The following is a 20,786-nucleotide window of genomic DNA, read 5'->3' on the forward strand; positions in this document are numbered from 1 at the left end:
TTGTGTAGGTAAACTACACCCTACTCCCTCCTCTTCTGCTTGGATCGGCCTCTTTCATGATAAATAGTGCAGTGTTTGTTGCATCTTTACGACTCCGATACCCTCAAATTTAGAATTTAGTCGATAATCTCTTTGGCCATGTCATTGATTGGTTTTTTTTTCTCCACATTGCTATTTTTTTTTTAAATTGCAGTCAAACTTGGAATGTTATTTGAAATAACACGAATTCAACTGCTTTCGAAAAATCAACTAAGGGCAATTTTAATAGCCCTCTCCGTGACCTATTGAAATGTGTGAACATGACACTACCCTACTATTGTAATTGCCCTAGATTTGATTTTCGTTATATCGTATTGAATACAAACACTGTGATTGATATGCATATCAGGAATTTAAAAAAAAAACAAGGACAGAGGTACCTGGTTCAATAGGCGTATGTTTCGGGCCTTTCCAGAAAACCGGCCATAAAACAAATTAGCTGTTGGCGGTAGCCCATGGATTAACTAACTAAATGATTTTAGTAAATGCGTTAATCACTTTACCTGGTCAGTTTTAAATGGGTAGTCGTGAAAAATAGATTCTAGAAACAATTGTTCGGTCTTCATATTGATTGTTAATTATTATGGAATGTCACACCGATTTCTTATATACATTATTTTCAAAAAATGTAGGTCTTATCAAAATACTTACACATTATTTCCCTTTATGTTTACGAATCTTATATTCTATTTTAGTGCTACATACTTAACGTATGGATCATTAGCTTGGGGAAATTGTTTTTAAACGAAAATTGAATCCATTTTGAAGATACTAAAATATCCATGAGCACAATAAACTTTTGAACATGTTCATGCACATACAAACTCTATATACCATACAAATTTTTGAAAATAACAGACTTCTTTTTAAATTAGAATATTCATATATCAGCTATAAAAGGCGATCGGCAATTTCTTTTTTAATTCCTATATTTGTAATAAGTAGGGAAATTCATTCTAATTCTTCTAGGCAAAAATCTATTTTCGTCTCTTCCTTACTATAACCTATACAGGTCCCTCATTTTGAAATAGCTTGATCATTAAAACAATAACACAGCCTACGTCTATGAAACATGAGAGGGGCACGTTAACACACAAGACAGGCTTCAGTAAACCGCCTTGGTTAGATTCGAACCCACCTTGGTTTGACAGGCAACTCTAACCCAACTCGCCTCCTAGATTTTATCCAGGCATGTGTGCAAAACATAGTTTATCAACCAGCTATGACAGACGAACCTCTCATTCGTTTTTTTTCTATGATATTTCCCTGCTCTGTATTTCATGTTGCAGGGGCACCTTATAGTGTACGACTTGTGAATGGTCCATCGCCCCGTGAAGGAAGAGTAGAGATTTGGTACAATGACCAATGGAACACTATCTGTGATGATAACTGGAACTATGATGAAGCAGAGATTGTTTGTCGTCAGCTTGGCTATGGCACTGATAATGTAACACCAAGGAGTTTAGCCTACTATGGTGAAGGATCCGGACCGATTCAACGAGTCGAGTGCTGGGGTTGGGAGGATAGCTGGGAATCCTGTACTTTGTCTTCAGGGAATTCCTCGTGTGGCCATTATGAGGATGCAGGAGTAAGATGCGGTGAGCTGAATTATACTTACTGTTCGCAGGCCGTACTTAACCCTAAAAAGGCCGGGCTATTTGAGGTCTTAGTACGGCCGGGGGGCATTTTGACCCCCCCCCCCCCCCTTAAGATCTCGGCCGCGAAGCGGTCGATCGCCTCGAAAATTTGCACGCATGTCAAGTAAAGTATAAAGAATAATATGATAATTTCAATTTTTTGAAAAATTTACTCATTTGCATATTTATGGTAATTTATGCAAATAAAGTCATAAAAATCACATATTTACCCATAAATCACATTATTCATATTTAAGCATTCTTTTTCACTACATATATTCATTAGACCATTCTGAATAATAATACAACTAAAAAATTTGGAAGAGCCAGCTTATTCCTTATGTTGTTCCTTGTTTTGATAATTTCTTTCGTATTTCATTGATTTTTATAACTTATGTATTCCATTGTTTTTGTTGTTTTATTTCATTTCTTACTACAATTCAACTATTTTGACTCCCAAAACAACCACCTAAACTTTAAACAAGACCCAATAACCCATGTTTGATCTGTTTTAGGAAAAATGACTTTTCCATATGTTTTGTACACAAATCACGAAAATGAGCGATTTTCGGGCTGACATGCAAAGACAAATGGTCACGTGACCTTGTAACCGTGGGTCCGATTTTCAAAAAACAATATTTCAAAAGTTGCGCAAGACTTTATTATTATCGAATAAGGCCTTATTAGGGTGAAACAACGATATTTCACCAGTATTCGCATTGTTTCATTAATATATGCATCCATCTAATAATTGTTTCGTTCTTTCTTTTTAGCGGTTAAAAAATAGAAATTTTATGAATTAGAAATACAATTAAATTAAACCTCTTCAAGCATAAAAAGCATATAGTTTTTAACCAGCTTTAAAACACGTAAACCTGATGGAGCTATTTTTCTCTGACATTTCCCTCTTTTCCACTTAATGTTGAAGGGATTGACATTTCCACAACGACCGTAGATCCATTCCAATGGCTAACGACAACCACAAGCTACTACGATGGGATCTATGATGTACGTCTCGTGAACGGTCCATCGCCCAGTGAAGGAAGAGTAGAGATTTTATACAATGGCCAATGGAACACTATCTGTGATGATTACTGGAATCCTGAAACAGCGGCGGTTGTATGTCGTCAGCTTGGCTATAGCACCGATAATGTCGTGGCAAGGAGTTCAGCCTTCTATGGTCAAGGATCAGGATCGATTCAACAAGTCCAGTGCTCTGGTTGGGAGTATACCTTGGCGTCCTGTACTCTGTCTTCAGGGGATTCTATATGTGGCCATTTTGAGGATGCAGGAGTAAGATGCGGTAAGCTTATACAGACATTTCTTTTTTTTTCTGCCTTGTATTATGTAACTGAGCGGATACATGAGCCAGGGGTGTAAAACGAATTGAGTATTCGCATATAATATGAAAGAGAGATATGTTGATCGAATACCCCCCCCCCCCCTCCCGATATCATCCTCGTTATCTCTATATGTGCACAATGAAGGAAATTAATCTTCTTAAGAGTGACGGCACGGGGGTCCGGCCATTGACACCAGTTGCACTGGTGTTATGGGATCATGAGGTTGGTATATAGACACCGGTCCAACTTGGTAAATGAAAGTCAAACAAGAACAAGACCATCAAGTATTGTGAGAATGTGACAGGGGTGTTATATATCATTTTATGTTGCCTTTATTTCTTTTCTGGCTGCCTTTTTCCCATTTGATCGGGGGCACCTAGGTGCGCCATTTGGGTCTTCACACGAACCGCATCTTCTGATGAAGGTTTTGTTCCTTTTTATTAGACTACAAAACCAGTTAGTCATCTTGACTTATTATCAATCATCCTTTCAATATTCGTTTACTCGGGTAACTGTCTTTTGGGGTTGATCTTGATAATGAAATTCTATATTGTCCTTTGTACGACATCCTACAATTTTTTAGAATAAACAAAACCTCGTGGTCTGTTCTCCATTCACAAATTTATTCACAGAGCTAATGTGGCGTAAGGGTTGTGTATTGTATTATCCCATAATTATAATGCTTATTCAAGTCATAGTGGAGGTGTGTAGGGGTATAGGAGTTAATTCACTTAACTCTCAATCCAAGAATAGTGATGCTTCAAATTCCAGCCCGTCACTTAGGTTCTCAGGCAAGACACTAATCCACTTATGCCACTATCCACCCTGTTGTAGATGGGTACCCAGCAACTACTGGGGTAGTAATAATTGCACAGCCTGCAGGAAAAGCAGTTTTAATACCAATGTGGCTCCCTTTTCTCATTTATTATTTTAAATATTATGATAGGTTACACAACAATATCAGGAACATCAGGAGCATCTCCTCGGGTAATCGGATCGATGTCATTCGTCGGAGTGTCCTTGTTTCTCCTAACCATCATCGCTATAGTTGCTGTTGTGTTCGTGTGCAATCAACAGAAGGCTTCTCCTTCGGCAGCTATGGGAGTTCAGTTATCTTCTCTTACCACTCAACCTGCACCTCAACCAGCATCAACCACGCCCATGCCTGCACCCGTCTGTGTCGATGTACCTGTTTAGAGGGTGGACGGAAACCCAAGTCAGTTTGTTAGAATCCACCTGTCATTCTTTAGGTGTGCCTCACTCGGATCGACCTCACATTCTACTTTCTTTTTTTCTTAATCCATGCTATCCATTTCCTATATCTTCATCTGCATCCACCTCTTCTTCCTTTTCTTCGTGTTATTATTAGTAGTAGTAGTAGTAATAGTAGTAGTAGTAGTAGTAGTAGTAGTAGCAGCAGTATTAGTAGTAATAGTAGTAGTAGTAGTAGTAGTAGTAGTAGTAGTAGTAGTAGTCATTTGGCATCACTTGTGGCTTGGAGGGTGAATCAATGCGACCGTAGGGTCTTTCCTCAAGGTATAACTGATAATGGGGATATGTGGAAATGGACAACAACTTCATTAATAATAATAATAATAATAATAAGATATTTGAATACCGCAAATTGCAAATTGCCTCTAAGCGGTTTAGAAGAAAAGAGCTGATAATTAAAGGAAACAGAAATTGCATTACAAATTATATCAATTTAGATTACCATTAAAACTTTGCAAATGAAAATAATACATGTACATAATTACAAATCACTTACAACCAAAATACAAACAGTTCATAAATTAATAGTATCCTACGGTAATCTACCCAAAATATTTAAAAAGGCAAAAGGTCAAAAGAGCTATTCAGGAACAAGACTTAAAGAAATGTGTTTTTCGCATTGTTTTAAATGTATTTTCATTGTACTCTTTTTTTTTTACTTTTCTCTCTCTCTCTCTCTCTCTCTCTTCTAAGTATCACCCACTTCTCATCTTCACCCTCAATTCCTTCCATGTTCTCTCTCTTCTTTCCGTTTCCCTTTGTTCTCCTTTCTCTTCTCTCTTAGTATCTACTTTGCTCACCTCTGACGCATTCATTATTTCATTTTTTTTAAATAAGAGATAGAGCGTAAAACACTCTGTGAGATTGAATATTGAGCAATAAATTATCTAGCAATAAAACAACAGATACAACAAAGATGTTGTTTGTTATAATATTCTGATTTATTTTGGTTTCACTAAATATGATTTATAAGTATTCAATATTTGACATAAAACAATGAAAGAAATTAGTACAAAAAGTGTATATTAAAAAAGACAAAATACATGTAAAAATATTGAAACCTAAAACTGAAAATGTTGGCCTACATATATGTATACGTTGAAACGGTACTCAGATTTCAGTTGTATATACTTATACATTGTACTATCTCACAAAATAATCCAGTATATTATTTTAAATGGTCACTGCTATTTGTCAATGGTTTCATTAGAATCGTGGTAGATTTGTTGAGTGTACGTGTGTACATTATGACTACTGAAATAATAATTGGCATGCATTTAAAAAAAAATATTTTAAAAAAAGTTCCATCTTCAGTTGAATACGCATGTAGCATGTAGAATTAAAAAATCAACAAATGGTAAATGATTAAATAAACTGTTATTTAGAGTATATATATTGTAAGTAAATCTGCTTAGCCTCTCATTTCTCATTTATACCTTACTGTTATCGCAGAATACCATTCATAAAAAGATGTTCTATATTTCAGAAATATTGATACATCTCGTGCAAATATTATTTATTCAAATCATGCGTAGCTATATACCCATTATACAATATATCTTGTCTTTTTCACCCAGCGTTCAAACAGACTTAAATCATGGATTAATAATTGTGCCTTATCGCTCAATTGGTTATTCAAATCACATGCGTGACTTTACACAGAGTACATAAATATATATATATATTTATATATATATATATATATATATATATTTATATTTATATTTATCATTCAATCAAACCCTTGTTCTGATTTGTTTAAAATGATATGAGTTTTATTTGTATTTATTTTTTTAAAAGGCGTGTGTTCTTATTTATTTGAAATTTGATGTGTTCAATGAAATGATCGAATGTAATCCACTATGGACTTTGATTGTCATTTATTTAATTCCGATTATATCTGATATCCAAAAGCCACGTACGTGTACGTGTGAGTCCTGGCATAAAAACGTGATCCGATGTAGATATATTACGTATTCATAAATTTGGTTCAGCTTTCGTAATTTGCTGGTGAAACAAAAGCTGTGTAGGCCTACTCATCTACGAATACATTTTAATTAACTTAAGGTAGTGAAATTAATAACAAATCTTTTTCTTTTTTGAGGTTGTTCATCTTTTAATCTTTGCTGCATTGGCCTTATTATGTATGTCATGATATTTGAATTAATTGTATGAATAAGAACGTTCTAAAGACTAGATTATATTTCACGCTATTTTAATTAATTGTATGACTAAGAACTTTCTGAAGACCAGATTATATGTAATGATATTTTAATTCATTGTATTGCTAAGAACTAAGACTAGATTATATGTCATGATATTTTAATTAATTGTAGGACTACGAACTTTCTGAAGACTAGATTATATGTCATGATATTTTAATCAAGTGTATGACTAAGAACTTTCTGAAGATTAGATTATATTTCATGATATTTCAATCAATCGTAAGACTAAAAACTTTCTGAAGAGACTTTGAACCACTTTTTTTTATCTTTGTTTAGTTTCACTATAATCATAAATCATATTATGTATATAAAGCAAACATGTTATATGTATATTCTTAAAATGGTGGTAGTTTCCAAAGCTTTGTAGGGCATAATAACTTTTGTTTGCAAACTTACTTTATGATAAATATGATATTTTCGCATCACGTTTTAAAACTCTGCACACTATAATGTACCTCGGAATCTTTGCTGTTCTATTAACATGATTAAAGAGACGTTCGGAAAGGAAGGTACCGATAAGAAACAGACCTAGTGAGTGTTCGATTGTATACTGCAACATGCAATTGTTTCTAGCCATATTTTTTCAAAACTGTAACGCTTTAAAGGTAGCTTCTACATGCTTTTCATGTTTTAGTTTTGAATTCATATCTTTTCAAAGACTTTATTATAATTGTATTGCTCACGAGCAATTTTAGGTATGTAGGATACCATTTGATATTTCTCATCTACGTCCCTAAGATTATAATATTTGATTATGTTCATTACAGTGGCGGCCTCAGTATTTCGTTGGCGAGGGGTATAAAACATAACCAAAACAGAAAAAGAAAAAGGCATCATTTTCAGGGGGCTATAGGGTGAGGAACTGTTGCCGGATGCCCGATAAGGGGCACATTTCATTTCATTTTATTTTTATTTAATGTCTGGGGAGTCTTATGCCCGATGACCCCCCCCCCCCCCCCTTCCTCCTCCTGAAGATCCGCCACTGCACTCTTTGTAGAAAAGGAAAATAAAATATAAACAAGAATGTGTTCTCTTTACTTTGTAAACTTTAGTGAAACCTGTGTATAAAGACCACTGAAGTGGGACACGCATGTTGTTGGTCTTCCTGTTCAGGTTACTTTAATGAAGTTACATTCACTACCGCTCAAAGAACACAAAAGGGTGGTCTTCGATACACGTGTGTTCGCTAAAGCCGTTTTGAGATTAAAATCTTCATAAATGTAAATGAGTTAACACTTCTTTTACGCAATTACGCAGAAAGATAATACAAAATTTACATTTTCAGTATAAAGATGACAATGCGTTGTCCTTACTTACTTTGTTAAAGTTTAGAAACTATTACTAAAATTACGCAGAAAAATGTGAAGGGGGAAACCAAGGTATTTTATCAATATTGTAACTTAAGGCGCAGTTGTCTTTATTTTCACATTCGCGAGCCCCATATCTCGAACGTCATTCTGCTTTTGATGTGCGTGTGTGTGTGAAAGTGTATGTGTGTGTGTGCAACATTAAAAAAGGCCAGTACAATTTTTATTAACGCCACATTATGGCATTTCAGCAAAGGCTTCAAATATAAGCTGTCGATATGTATGCCTTGCTGAAATAACATAATATTCTGTGGAAGAACAAATTCACGTTTGAAATACATCAATGATTTTGTTTCTGTGTGTGGAAAAACTCGTGTCTTCATATGCTTTCAGCAACAGACTATTAAATTTCCGACGTATTGTTTATTACGATCGACATATTTTAATCATCAAAATAGATATTCGATACATAAAATACTCTCTGGCTTTCAAAGTGCAAATCTATGCCCACCTAGTATATTAGGATTTGCCAGGTTTTAAATGCTCTTGGTAGTTGTTTTTTCATGGGGGATTCGAAGCCATTTATTTATTTATTCAGTTATCAAAAGCAGGGTAGCTCATTAACTATTCCAGTCTATCATGAAGCCATGTACAGAAAAAGAGAGCAATAAATAAAAATTTATAAACTAACAAAGTATTTAAGTATATACAATAAAAACATGGCAACATTTTGAGATCACGAAAGCAAATTCTATTGATCAGTGAGCGAGCAAATATAAAAGTCAACTGTGGAAGTACTAGGAAGGTATTCGGGTTCATCTTAGACTTTTGAAGTAGTAGGAGAAGTACATGAATCAAGATTCTCATAAATGGCTTTGCTACCACAGAAGTTGTGAAAGAAAGCTACAGAGCTTTTAAAGGATCTTCCTCTCTTTAACATTAAACAATAGTAGAATTGGAAACACAGTAAACGCTGAAAAATACGTTCGGTTTTAAGCTTGAAATATTTCATCAGATAAGATCAACTAGAGTGATATGATATCTTTAGAAACGAACATGAGCCGGTTTGTAATATAAGACCTGTTTAAAGAAGTACAGGCGTCTTAAAAGTGATCACTATAGGTGAACAGGCAAAACCTTTTTGCAAAGTAAGGATTTGGGAACAGGCAGTCACATGTTGCAATAACTGTCTATTTTCTTATTACGGTTTTGTACTGGCAGCTTATTGTAAATTTAAACAACTTAATCATTTCTAGAAAACATGTATGATGGCCGCCTAGTTGAAGGAGGCCATCCTAACGGTGGCTGTGTAGAAATATACTACTACTACCAATGGAATACAATGGGGTGTTTCACAAAACTTGTCATCAGTGACAAATGACAGTTGTTGTTTTAAGCTACTGAAATCCTTGCTTCTGATTGGTTATCAGCAGATTTGTCTCTGATATTTGTCATTTGTCTTTGGAAAAAGACTTTGTGAAACGGGTCCCATATGGGATGATCCCTTTGGTCATGATGATGCGCAGGTTGTGTGTCGTCAGCTTGGTTACGGCATGGAGGCTAGTATACTCCATGATGAGAGCTGGGAAGGGGTGGTGCATCCGGGTTACATAAAAATCTTCCCCGTCTGATCGGGCTTTCCTGACGCTAGCAAGGGGTGATCGTGGCAATGCAGAGGGGACATTCGTTTACGAGAAGGGGTTTCTAGCCGTGGTTTAACCCTTCTCTGGCTACATGATTGGATTTCACATATTTTGATTTTAAGGTTAACGTATGGGGTGCAGATTACATTTATCACATGATTCCTAAATTTTTCAGCTTAGATTCCAGCATTAGTTCTGTAATTGGGTAGGATACTCAAATCTGTGTGTAATGCCATTGTAATATTGGCGTGAATCCATGTACCGCCACGGTAAAATGATATATGTAGAAATGACGTAATCCCATGTTAAATGAAAGCCACGAAAAATGAATAAATTGAACGGTTTGTCGTTCCCTCTTTTATCAGCCGTGAATAATGAACATATGAAATCCCTTATATCTAGTCAACAGTTTTCACGTTCAGTTCAATCCCATATGCCTCTCGTAAGTAAATCTACTCGAATAACAAGGACAACAGTCTCGCTCATGGATAATATATTTACAAAATATGTATGTTCAAGCTATTTCTATTATCATAATCTCAATTATAATTTACCATTTCCCAATTTATTCTTACTTACCTATCTTGTAATTACCTTAAACACGGAAAGGTTCTAATCCGGTGTCGTAAGTTAACTTGTAAACATATTGATAAATTTAAAGAAACCTAAAGTTTGTTTGAGACCGCGATCTCCATGGATAACAAAATCCCTTAACGTTCAATTAATAGGAAAAATCGCTTATTTTACAAATTCAACTCCTAGCCAAAAGAGTCAAACGAAAACCAATTTAAGACTTATAACAAATACACAAGTTAGTATTTTACGTTATGCAAAAAAAAATCTTTAAACAATTTTAATTTCATCGAAATGACATTAAAAACACTTGAAAGCTAATTAACCATGCACTTAATATAAACAAAAATAAGCAGGATATTCATGAGATTTTATTCGGAAGCACATGCTTTCAAGAAACAGCTTCTTTTTTTTGCTTAGAGTCTCAATGATTAGTTCGAAAATATAGGGCTAAATCTTGCACAAGCCATCCTCACTTCAAATCATTCATTTCATTCATTTCTTGATCGTCGAAATCCTGAATCATTTTTGGGGTCTCGGTACAAGAGGTAGAGGTTATTGATATTGTTAACAATTTAAAGAGTAAAAAGAGCGCTCGATATGATGGTATTACAAATAATAATAACAATAATAGAGTATATTTATATAGCGCATAATAAATTGTAAATTTCTCTATGCGCTTTACAGTTTTGTACAATCATAACAATTTGAATATATAAACAACACTAATACAACAATAATTAACAAAATAGATAGCAAATGACAAATTCACTACTTAAACATATTATTTCCGAAATAGTTATCCCACTAACCCGTATATGTAACCTCTTTTTTTACATGTGGTGACGTACCCTTTTTCATTAAAAGAGCAAAAGTAATACCTGTATTTTTAAAAAATTGGCTGACATGAACAGGGAAATTGTAAGCCAAACTCTTTACTTACCTCTTTTTCCAAAATATTAGAAAAACTTATGTATACACAAACCATGAGTTTCCTTCCAAAAACAATTTACTTAATGCTGTTCAGTTTATTTTTGGACAGAAATACGCCACAAGACATGCTATATTAACACTCATTAATAAAATTGTTAGTGCAACTGATAATTTTTGTCACACAAATTCTAGACTTCTCAAAGGCCTTCGACACAATTTACCATGAACGCTAACTTTTCAAAATTAACAGTAAAATCGCCCCACATCTCTGATCCGTCTTAAAATATTGGTCTTACAAATGAGTCAAATAATCGTTTCGCCATTCTAATATTAGGGAGGCTATACCCACATGATTTAAACAATCTAAACAAAACTCTTTGTCTTTTTATCAACTAAATTCGTCATTGAGTAACTGTTCTCATTTTTTTAACTAATAGGTCAAATACTACTTGAGGTAAACAAATCACCATCGATTTTTTTTTTCTTTTTCAGTCCATTATCTATTTTTTTGTGATAAGGAGAACATCTTTTACAGCATGTTCCTGTAGTAGACATGGTGGTCATGTTTAACGGGTTTTCAAAGTAGAGTTTAAGGTAGTTTTCGTCTTTGATCCACCAGCTTATAATCCTACAGCATGCTCGTGTATTATACATTACTAGCAGGACCCGCGGAAACCTGCGGGATTCTGGAGGGGGCGGGGGTGTCAATAGATGTATAGAGACACTCTAAATTAAAACCACCAAGAACTTTATTTGCCTTTTTTTTTTTTACCGATCCAATTCTACCGGTAGTTATTCTATGAGCCTCTTTCACACTGGAACTGCGTAGAGTTGCGTAGTGTGCCGTACCCACTACGCAGAAATTAGGCTGCGTATTAATGGAAAAATGTTGCTTCACTGTAGTCCCTGCGTAGGTTATGCATAGGCTGGCGAACAGGTTTGATTATGATTGCTTACGGTTGCTTACTGTGTGGAAAGCTTTTACTGCTTTGTCGATCTGGCGTAGGGTAGCGTACTGTTGCGTAGGCATGGCGTACAGTAGCGTAGTGTTGCGTGAAAAGGCGTACTTTCTGCGTCAAGTTTCTACGCCGAAAGTACGCGGGAAAAATTTAACATGTTGAATTGTTTGCGTCCATCAGCATAATTATACTAACGTAGGCCAGCGTAGTTGGTACCCAACACTACGCAACTCTACATTTGGACCCCACGCCAATCAGTGACCTGCCAGTGTCACAAATAAAGTATTCAAAATATGCTCATCTGACCCTAATTAAATGCCTAAAACCCGTGAGCTTTCGGGGCTTTATGGCCCTTTGAAACCCGTAGACCCCATGCCTATATACACTCAACTCGCTGCGATCTAACTGATCCCCCCCCCCCCCACACTTTGAAAACGTTTCTTGGAGCCTGCATGTAACATGTAAGAATGGTGCATGGTGATGCAGCTTTTTGTTCTGCAAAACAAAAAACGATTTAACTCACTACGCAACTGACTGTTTTGCAATGCATGAAGACACTTACTTCTGTCTGGTTGATATTGAATTATTAATATGTAAGTGTACAATTCATAACCTTATTTTATGCTTTCTTGTAATTTACTGTAGATATAAGACAATATTAGTCTCTGATGGCTAAGTAGACGTAGAGTCGTATAGTTTCATAGCTGTATTGGTGTACAAAATTATGGCACTTCGGCCCGCACGCTGTTGTGTTGACGGGTTCTTCGATGGATGGATAGACGTATGTGTAGTTGTATAGTTGTACGAATATTGTGTTGACTGAAGGCAGCTTGCAACTGAACTGTCAGACCAATCATTTTCTTGTGAAAACTTTCCTTTAGAAAATGATAATCAAAATTCATTAAACATGGCCGTAATAATCACAAAATAAGCTTTGATTTCATACCTCCATTCACGAAAAATTTATAAAAATCGCGGCAATCATGATGGAAATAGGTCTCTAAGTTTGGACGTCGACGAGAACAGGGAAGCCCCGTGTATCTCTCTGGCTTGTACAGCTACTACAAAGCACATCCTATAGAAAGATGCTTTACACTGCGTAATCCCGACCCTTTGCATCGTGCATTTGATACGCAACATATTATGAATTGATGGTCATCGGTTGTGTGTCTCTTTGATACGGATGTAATGTTGAATATGCATGAGGTATCTCTGTCGTCACGCATATCATGCATTATGCATATCGTGTCTGTTTTCGCCCTGGACGTCGACACGGAAGAGGACCTCGGGCGGGGTATAGCCAACTCCACAGAGTAGACCCTCCCGCGGACGATGGCACCGGGCACCGGTACCCTGAGGGGAGGGTTCAGGAGGAGATAGCTGCACCAACTTCGGTCGGCGATCTCATAAAAAAAAACAATATAATACAAAGGCTCGCGGAGACTTCAAGCCCCCCGCGGACTCTTAGCGTAGACGTCATGCCCCCCCCCCCCCCCCGCGGAGTCTAAGCGTATTACTTACTGTGATGATGGTCATGTTTAGCGGGTCTTTAAAGTAGAGTTTAACCCTAATAAGGCCGGGGGGGCATTATGCCCCCCCCCCCCTCCGCTGTTTTTCTGATTGTTCGGGAAAGCATACGGATGGCGCCCCGCCGCTCCATGAATTTTTTCTTTCGAGTCTTGCGCATCTTTTAAAACAATAATTTGAAAACCGGGGTACAGTTACAAAGTTTAGTGACCTTTTGTCTTTGCATGTCGGCCCGAAAATCGCTCATTTTCGTGATTTGGGTACACAACATATGGAAATGTCATTTTTTTTTTCCTAACAAGAGATAAAACATTGGTTATTGGGTCTTGTTTAAAGTTTAGGTGTTTGTTTTGGGAGTCAAAATAGTTAAATTGTAGTTAGAAATAATTTTAAAAATAAATAATAACATACATAAGTTGAAAAAACAATGAAATACATAAGAAAATATCGAAACAAGAGAAACAAAAGGAATAACCTAGCTCTTCCAAATTTGTTGTCGTATTGTTGTTTAATATGGTCTAACGAATACATTTAGTGAAAAAGGATGCTTAAAATAAAGAATATATGATTCATGGGAAAAAATATAAATGTTATGACCATATTTGCAAAAATTACCATAATATGCAAATGAGGGAACTGGTGGTGGTCATGTTTAACGGGTCTCTAAAGCAGAGTTTAAGGTAGATTTCGTCTTTAAACCTACATATGAAGTATAATCCTACAGCATACTTGTGTACCAGACATCGTGGTCATGTTTAACGGGTCTATACAGCTGAGTTTCAGGTAGATTTCATCTTTGAACCGACAGATTAAGACAGTATATTCCCTCTTTTTAATATGTTCGTGTCTGAGACATGGTGTTTATGGTACGAATCTTTAGAGCATGGTTTGTGGTAGATTGCGTACCACCACTTTGAGTACTTCTACATCATGCTCGTGTTTCAGACACCGCGGTCGAGAAACGGGTCTTTTGCGTAGGGCTTGAGGTAGATCTCGTCTTTGAACCACCACATATTGCGATGAAGGTATAGAGATATGGATTGATGGATGCGTTGATAGGCAAGATAAAGACAATGCTCCAGGCGTAGAGGGATACCGGGAGGGTGACAGCACCTGTTTGCGAAAGGATACCCATGATGATCACCGGCATCCAGCAAAAGAAATCCGTCAGGACAATGATAGACATGCGTGTTGCCAGCTTCACTTCCCGGGCGCGGTCACTGCTACCCGAACCGCTTGCCGGATTGGCCACACTGCGTGCCGACTTGCGAACGTGAACGAATATGACGACATAGGAGAGCAGAATGAGGATGAAAATCAAGAAATTCACACCGAGAAAGATGGCGATTGAGTACACCCAACTTGGTCTCTTTGTTGTTTCATATTTGAGGTATTCCCACACCCTTCTCTCGTAATTATATACTAATTCTCCAGTCTCTGTTGACTCGACATTGAGTGGTAGTCCAACACAAACATCTGACAGGCCGTAGAAACCGCTGATGTAGGAGCTAACAATCAAAGGAACAATGCTCACTACAACAGCAATGGTCCATATAAGCGCCACTCCAACGCGAGCAGAAGTAGCCCGAAACTTCAGTTTTCCAAAGGGGAACATGACGCTAAGGACTCGATCTATCGTAATGATCGCAAGTACGAATACGGACGTTTCGCTGGATAGAACAGCGATGAATCCTGCGACTTTGCAAGTGACCGATCCACGCCATTGCTCTGCGAAGAGGTAGAAATAATCTCCGTAGTACACATCTGCTGATGCTATTATAATCATGTAGATTCCCATCAGGAAATCTGCTATGGCCAGGTTGGAGATGAACAGTCCCTGAGTCTTTGCGCTGACTGAATGATCGGTACGACACCTAAAGACAAGAACTATGGTATTGCCGATGAGGGCGCCCCACCCTATGACCCAAAGGGTTACCCTTAAGATTGTGTTTGGCATAAGACGGGAGCAGGAGTCCAGGAAGTTCGAGGAAGCAATGCTGCACAGATCTGTCTCGTCGAACAAACAGCAAAGCCTGTAGTCATCAGTCGACCTGAAAGATGTACACAAATATTTGCAATAAACAATGTCTCCGATGGATTTGTTTGTTCGGGCGGTTATGTGCCAGAGCAAGGAGGAAACTTCTTATTTGTTAAAGGGCTGTATTTGATGGTGTACGTAAATAATCAAAGTTTCCGTCAACTTTGTTCAAAGTAGAGTGAGTCCAGCGTTACTGAAATTAAGAATAGCACAATAATTTACATCATGATTGTGATACTGGGAATTGTGGTCTGAGTAAGATTTCTTGGGGGGAAAAATGCAGAATCATTTATGCTAGGTTTACATTATGTTCCCAGCGGCAACGGCAATCACGTTTCAGGCTACCTTGGACAAAACGGGTTGGACGTGAGACAACGCGAGGGGATGGAATGGGCAAACGTGACAGGCCGTGATTGCCGATGATGCCGGGCAAGATTTTAAAATTGAATACAGGCCAAAGGGGGGGTGGGGTAAGGGGGTAGTGGTATGAATAATTGGGATTACGTCAGATACAGTTATACATGTAAATGTCATTATTGAAGAAGTCGTAACTTACAAGCCTTTGAGGGAGGTAATCCCTTGAAAGGTATCTGGTTCGAGATTTGCCAGTTGGACATTCACCAAGTTTCTATGGAGAGAGAGAGAGAGAGAAATAGAATAATGAACGACAATACAATTTTGTGAGACATTTTAGAGCGAGCGCTATTAACGCCTAACATTGGCGCTACAGACACTTAGTAATAAGGCGCTATACAAGAAGCAATCATTATGAACATCATCATCAGATTGATGCATATTTTGCACGATTGGCTACAAGCAAATTGTTTAGATTGTAGGACATTATGTGTACGAGTTCTATATAACTTATCAATGTTGTTATTGATATGCAGGGGTAAACTCTTAACATTAAAACTTTAGCTTGTCTTTCAGCTGCTCTATATTTATTCGATCATGCTATTACTTTATTAGACGAGTAAGTTTCCCTAGACTAGACAAATAAATACATTATGACAGGCATATTTTGGTCAATATCTATTTACGAGAATTTACATGGGGATGCGGTATATAAAACAGATACTGACTGCTTATTTTTCGGGCGGGTAAAACTAGAGCTCCTCGGTGACCTCAAGACTGCACTATGCCCCTCTACTGCGTCTAGGGTCACATCACATTTTCGAGATCACATTAGACAATAGTTTCAACCTTCCCCCATAAAGCAGTCAATGTATCCAACACATCCAATTAGTCAATATATATGTTTATATACCTCACTTAAGTAATCCAGCCATCTGATTGGTCGAAATTGCAGTCATAAACTTTAACTATTCCTGTAAAATTCCCGGTAAAATTCCAGTTACCATGGTTACCGGGAAAATAATTCAGTCTTGGTGAAATACCTATAGGTTCACATGTTAAAAACTGGTTTGAGCGATCGAGGATACCGTACTTGTGCAAAGAATTGGTCGGTAATTTAAAAACGGAAATCTCGATCGTACTAAATTCCAAACCGAAGGCAAAAATGGCTGAAGAAACTCTCCCAAGATTTCAACTTCTTGATGATGATCAAATGCAAGACTTGCTGACAGTAAGAGCACCAAAAAGGGTGCGTTAAATTCTCCATAATTTTTTTTCAAAATAGATCTAGTAGGCCTATAGATTCTAGTAAATAGGTCGAGTAGTGCTCAAATCCTTCCCGTAGAGATTGCACACATCCCTATGCATTGGCCATCGCGCATTCATGCTAAATTGGTCGATGTTATACCAGAGATTCAAACTAATATTTCTCGTGATTCTGAAGGTGATACTCAATAAGTGAGGTGTCATATGAAAGCGCAGGTTTTTCTCCATATTCCCCACAAGGCCGGCCCACCCCCAAAATTGAAAAAATATCTTGCTTAGACTAGAATCATAAGAATCTAGATCTAGTCTACTCTCAAAGATACACTCATAAAAAACAACCGTGCAGATAAACTAGAGAAAGGCCAAGGTGGTGTCATAAGTTGACTCTTTTTTTGGCATATAAAAGTATTAATGACTGCTTTAATATTCGAGAAATAGCTGTTTTTATACGCTTTCGGGGCTATTGCTCTCGGCACGCCTCTGGCAATAGCACAATTCTAACCTTCCCTTGAGCGTATAAAAACAACTATTTCTCTCAAAGCAGTCATTAATACTATAATAGTATTTCGAGCTAGCAGTGACTAGTTCACAAACTTACAAATATTCTAGCCGACTCAGATTCTGGAAAGTCCCCGGTTCGATGTATTCCAACGGGTTGTTAGTGAAATCCCTGAAGGAGAAAAGGTGCAAAACAGCCTGGATTAATTTATTATATAATCTCGCGTATTGCCACGTCACTACACTCAAACTTTGGGTGTTTTAATAAGCAATCAGATCATAATCATTATCATCATCATCATCATCCTCATCATCAACATCACCGTCATCATTACTTGGAATGTTACATTCTTTCCAAATCAGTGATAATTCACGCATTGCTATTTTTCTCCTGTCCCTCTTATATCCCAAGTGAAATATTGAAAAGATCTGCAGCTGTGGACATTACCCACAAAGTGTCCTGTCGAAAAAATAATTTAAATATTAATTATTTCATATTCTAGCATTGAATTCCTATGAAAAACATTAAAATAATTCGTGCTGGGGTGGGAAGAAATGAGGAAAAAAATATTGAATCAACTTACACGAAGGTAAGATTTGATTGATCATCAAACATTCCCTTCCTTAATTCTCTGATTGAATTATTTGACAGGTCACTGTGAAGGAACGAGAAAGATCAGAAAACATGCGGCAAATGATAATCAATCATTCGATAGATGTAATATAATGGAAATAACTTAAATTATTGATGAAAGAGAAAGGGTGACAATATTTCATTATTTGGTTTCATAAAAGCATTTAAAAGTACATCAATTAAGTCATACGGCGTACGGCGGTAATGTAACCTGTATTTATCATGTCATACCTCAGTCAAACCACCAAACCGACATCAGATCGACTCCAAACCGACCCATTATTGGTCATATATGTAAATGTAATATTTTTGTTCGCTCTTTTGTCGGTCTTGTCGGTATATGACTGAGGTATCAAGACGACTGCCCGAGGACAACTTTCCCGTCTGTCACTTACCTAGGAATAATTCAATTAGAGGTTACGTAGTTATCTGGGTATTTTGGTCTAGGGTGGTCTAAATATCTTCTTTTCCTGTAACTACTGCACAATGGTGGCTTAACAAAATATTTATCCCCTTTAAGTGTCGAATGAACATGAAATATACTTACATAAAATTCAGAGTATCAAGTCCTCTGAAAGCATCAATATCAATGTTGGAGATTTGGTTGTCGTGAACATGTCTGTGGAAAAAAGGATACGAAGATTACTGACAGCATTATTCTACATCGTTTTCAAATCTTTTCGGGGGTAGTTCAACTTTTTTTTTTAATGTTATTTTGCAAAATATTTCTTGTCAAAATTGTTAATAATAATAATAATAATAATACATAACATTTATTAAAGTCCATTTAGATTATTCAGTAATAAGTTAATAAATCATTACGAGAATTGATTTGGAATTAAAAATAAAATCATTATCAATTTTCTCTAGCTTCTTCTGGTTCAAGTTCAAGTTCATTTTATTTAATATTTTCATTAAAATATACAAAGGAAAACAAACATATAAAAGTTGAAATATAATACATGTATCAATATATAACATGAGAATAACACAAGTGGAGAAGACATGAGGAACAAGGGGAAAACATTATTTTACATGTACATTAATGGCAGTATTTGGAGACTAGACAGGAAGGCCGGGCTTTATGTAGAAGTCTTTCTTAAGTAATTGCATACGAAACTAAGTACATTATTTAGATTTTTTATTTTTATTTTTTATTTTTAAAAGGAAGAAAAGGGAAATAATTTGCATTCACACATACCCTCTTTCCCATACACACCAACACACAATTTTCTATCTGATGAACATTAAAGACCAAGTCCACTCCAAAAATAACTCACTTTCAATAGAAGCAGAAAAATCAGACTAACCATTCAAAAAAAAGTCTGAGCAAAATCGGATAACTAATAAGAAAGTTTGAAAAGCACTAGACAAATTGACAACTCACTCATGAGACGGGGACGTCATGTCCTCACTATCCACTAGATTATTTTCTTTCTAATGATGATATAAATTTCCAATTTTCTCCTTAAGAATCTTATTTCTTCACACCAGCATCCAAGTTAGATTGATAGTAATATGTTTATGTGTGGATACACTAAAATAAAGAGTAATTTTTCCAGTTAACCATGAAAAATGTGAATTTTGATAAACTATTTACATAAAAATCAATAACTATGAATATACAATATTCAGAAAATAGTATAAATTCTTCAAAGCTCATAACATTTTTTGTGAAATGTCATGCACGCAATATGATACAAATCATATAATCTGGGCAAAGGCATGGGGAAATCAAGTTTTGGGAATAAAAAGGGAAATTAATGGGATTAAACCATATAGAGCAATTGATAAATAGTGAGGGCATGACGTCCCCTGACGTCACAAACTTATTACCATCTTTGCAATTTGTGTTGTGATTCTCATTGTTCCATAGTTGTACATACTTTTTCAAAAAATCATTACTTTCATATTAGTTGTCCGATTTTGTTCAAACTTTTTTTGAATGGTTTGTTTGATTTTTCTGCTTTTATTGAAAGTAAGTTATTTTTGAGTGGACTTGTCCTTTAAGAATATAGGTTATTACACTAGTATTGTCTTAATAAGTACAGTTTAAATTTTCTTTTAAAACTATTTCGTGATGGGCTCAGTCTAATATCTATTGGTAAGTCATTCCAAATTTTGGGACCCCTGAAGAAAGTTGTATTTTGGGAAACTAGTGTCCTTACCCCTGGAATATGACGATTAGACCTATTTCAATACCTGGTCTGCATGGTGGCCATGAATATTCTCATTAAGTTGAAAATATTGTAAAATAGTATTTGGTGAAGGTTTTTTAAAGCATAAATACATAAAGATTGCACATTGATAAACATAAATATCGTTTACTCTTAAAATATTTAGGTTGTTAAAAAAAGGTATAGTCAGTATTAGTATTTGCCCTAGTTTATTGGTCATTTTGGTCGAATAGTTTATATTTGATTTGATTTTGATTTGATTTTCTTCTGCATTCATGTACGCATACAATTTTTTGATAACGATAATAATATGAAGTACAATAAGTATTTTTCTGACAATGAATCATCAATAAGAAAATAA

At 36.1% G+C, this 20,786-nt stretch overlaps 2 protein-coding genes across 2 annotated transcripts; one reads left to right on the forward strand and one right to left on the reverse strand.

Annotated features, from left to right (window-relative positions):
• The first annotated feature begins 299 nt into the window (after positions 1-299).
• Positions 300-4,413, forward strand: LOC100888598 (deleted in malignant brain tumors 1 protein). The gene is made up of 4 exons (XM_030991135.1): positions 300-318; positions 1,329-1,637; positions 2,605-2,979; positions 3,966-4,413. The coding sequence occupies exons 1-4, from the start codon at positions 300-302 to the stop codon at positions 4,214-4,216; spliced, it is 954 nt and encodes a 317-aa protein (XP_030846995.1). The 3' UTR covers positions 4,217-4,413.
• Positions 4,414-14,131: 9,718 nt separating this feature from the next.
• Positions 14,132-19,655, reverse strand: LOC105445574 (G-protein coupled receptor GRL101-like). The gene is made up of 5 exons (XM_030991136.1): positions 19,636-19,655; positions 18,796-18,867; positions 17,715-17,786; positions 16,053-16,124; positions 14,132-15,509 (listed from the first exon to the last, which is right to left on the reverse strand). Exons 1-5 carry the CDS (start codon positions 19,653-19,655, stop codon positions 14,387-14,389), a joined length of 1,359 nt encoding a protein of 452 aa, XP_030846996.1. The 3' UTR covers positions 14,132-14,386.
• Between the last annotated feature and the right edge of the window lie 1,131 nt (positions 19,656-20,786).

The sequence above is a fragment of the Strongylocentrotus purpuratus genome, unplaced genomic scaffold (assembly GCF_000002235.5).
Source record: "Strongylocentrotus purpuratus isolate Spur 01 unplaced genomic scaffold, Spur_5.0 spur5_scaffold_2, whole genome shotgun sequence".
In the NCBI taxonomy this organism is placed as follows: Eukaryota; Metazoa; Echinodermata; class Echinoidea; order Camarodonta; family Strongylocentrotidae; genus Strongylocentrotus; species Strongylocentrotus purpuratus.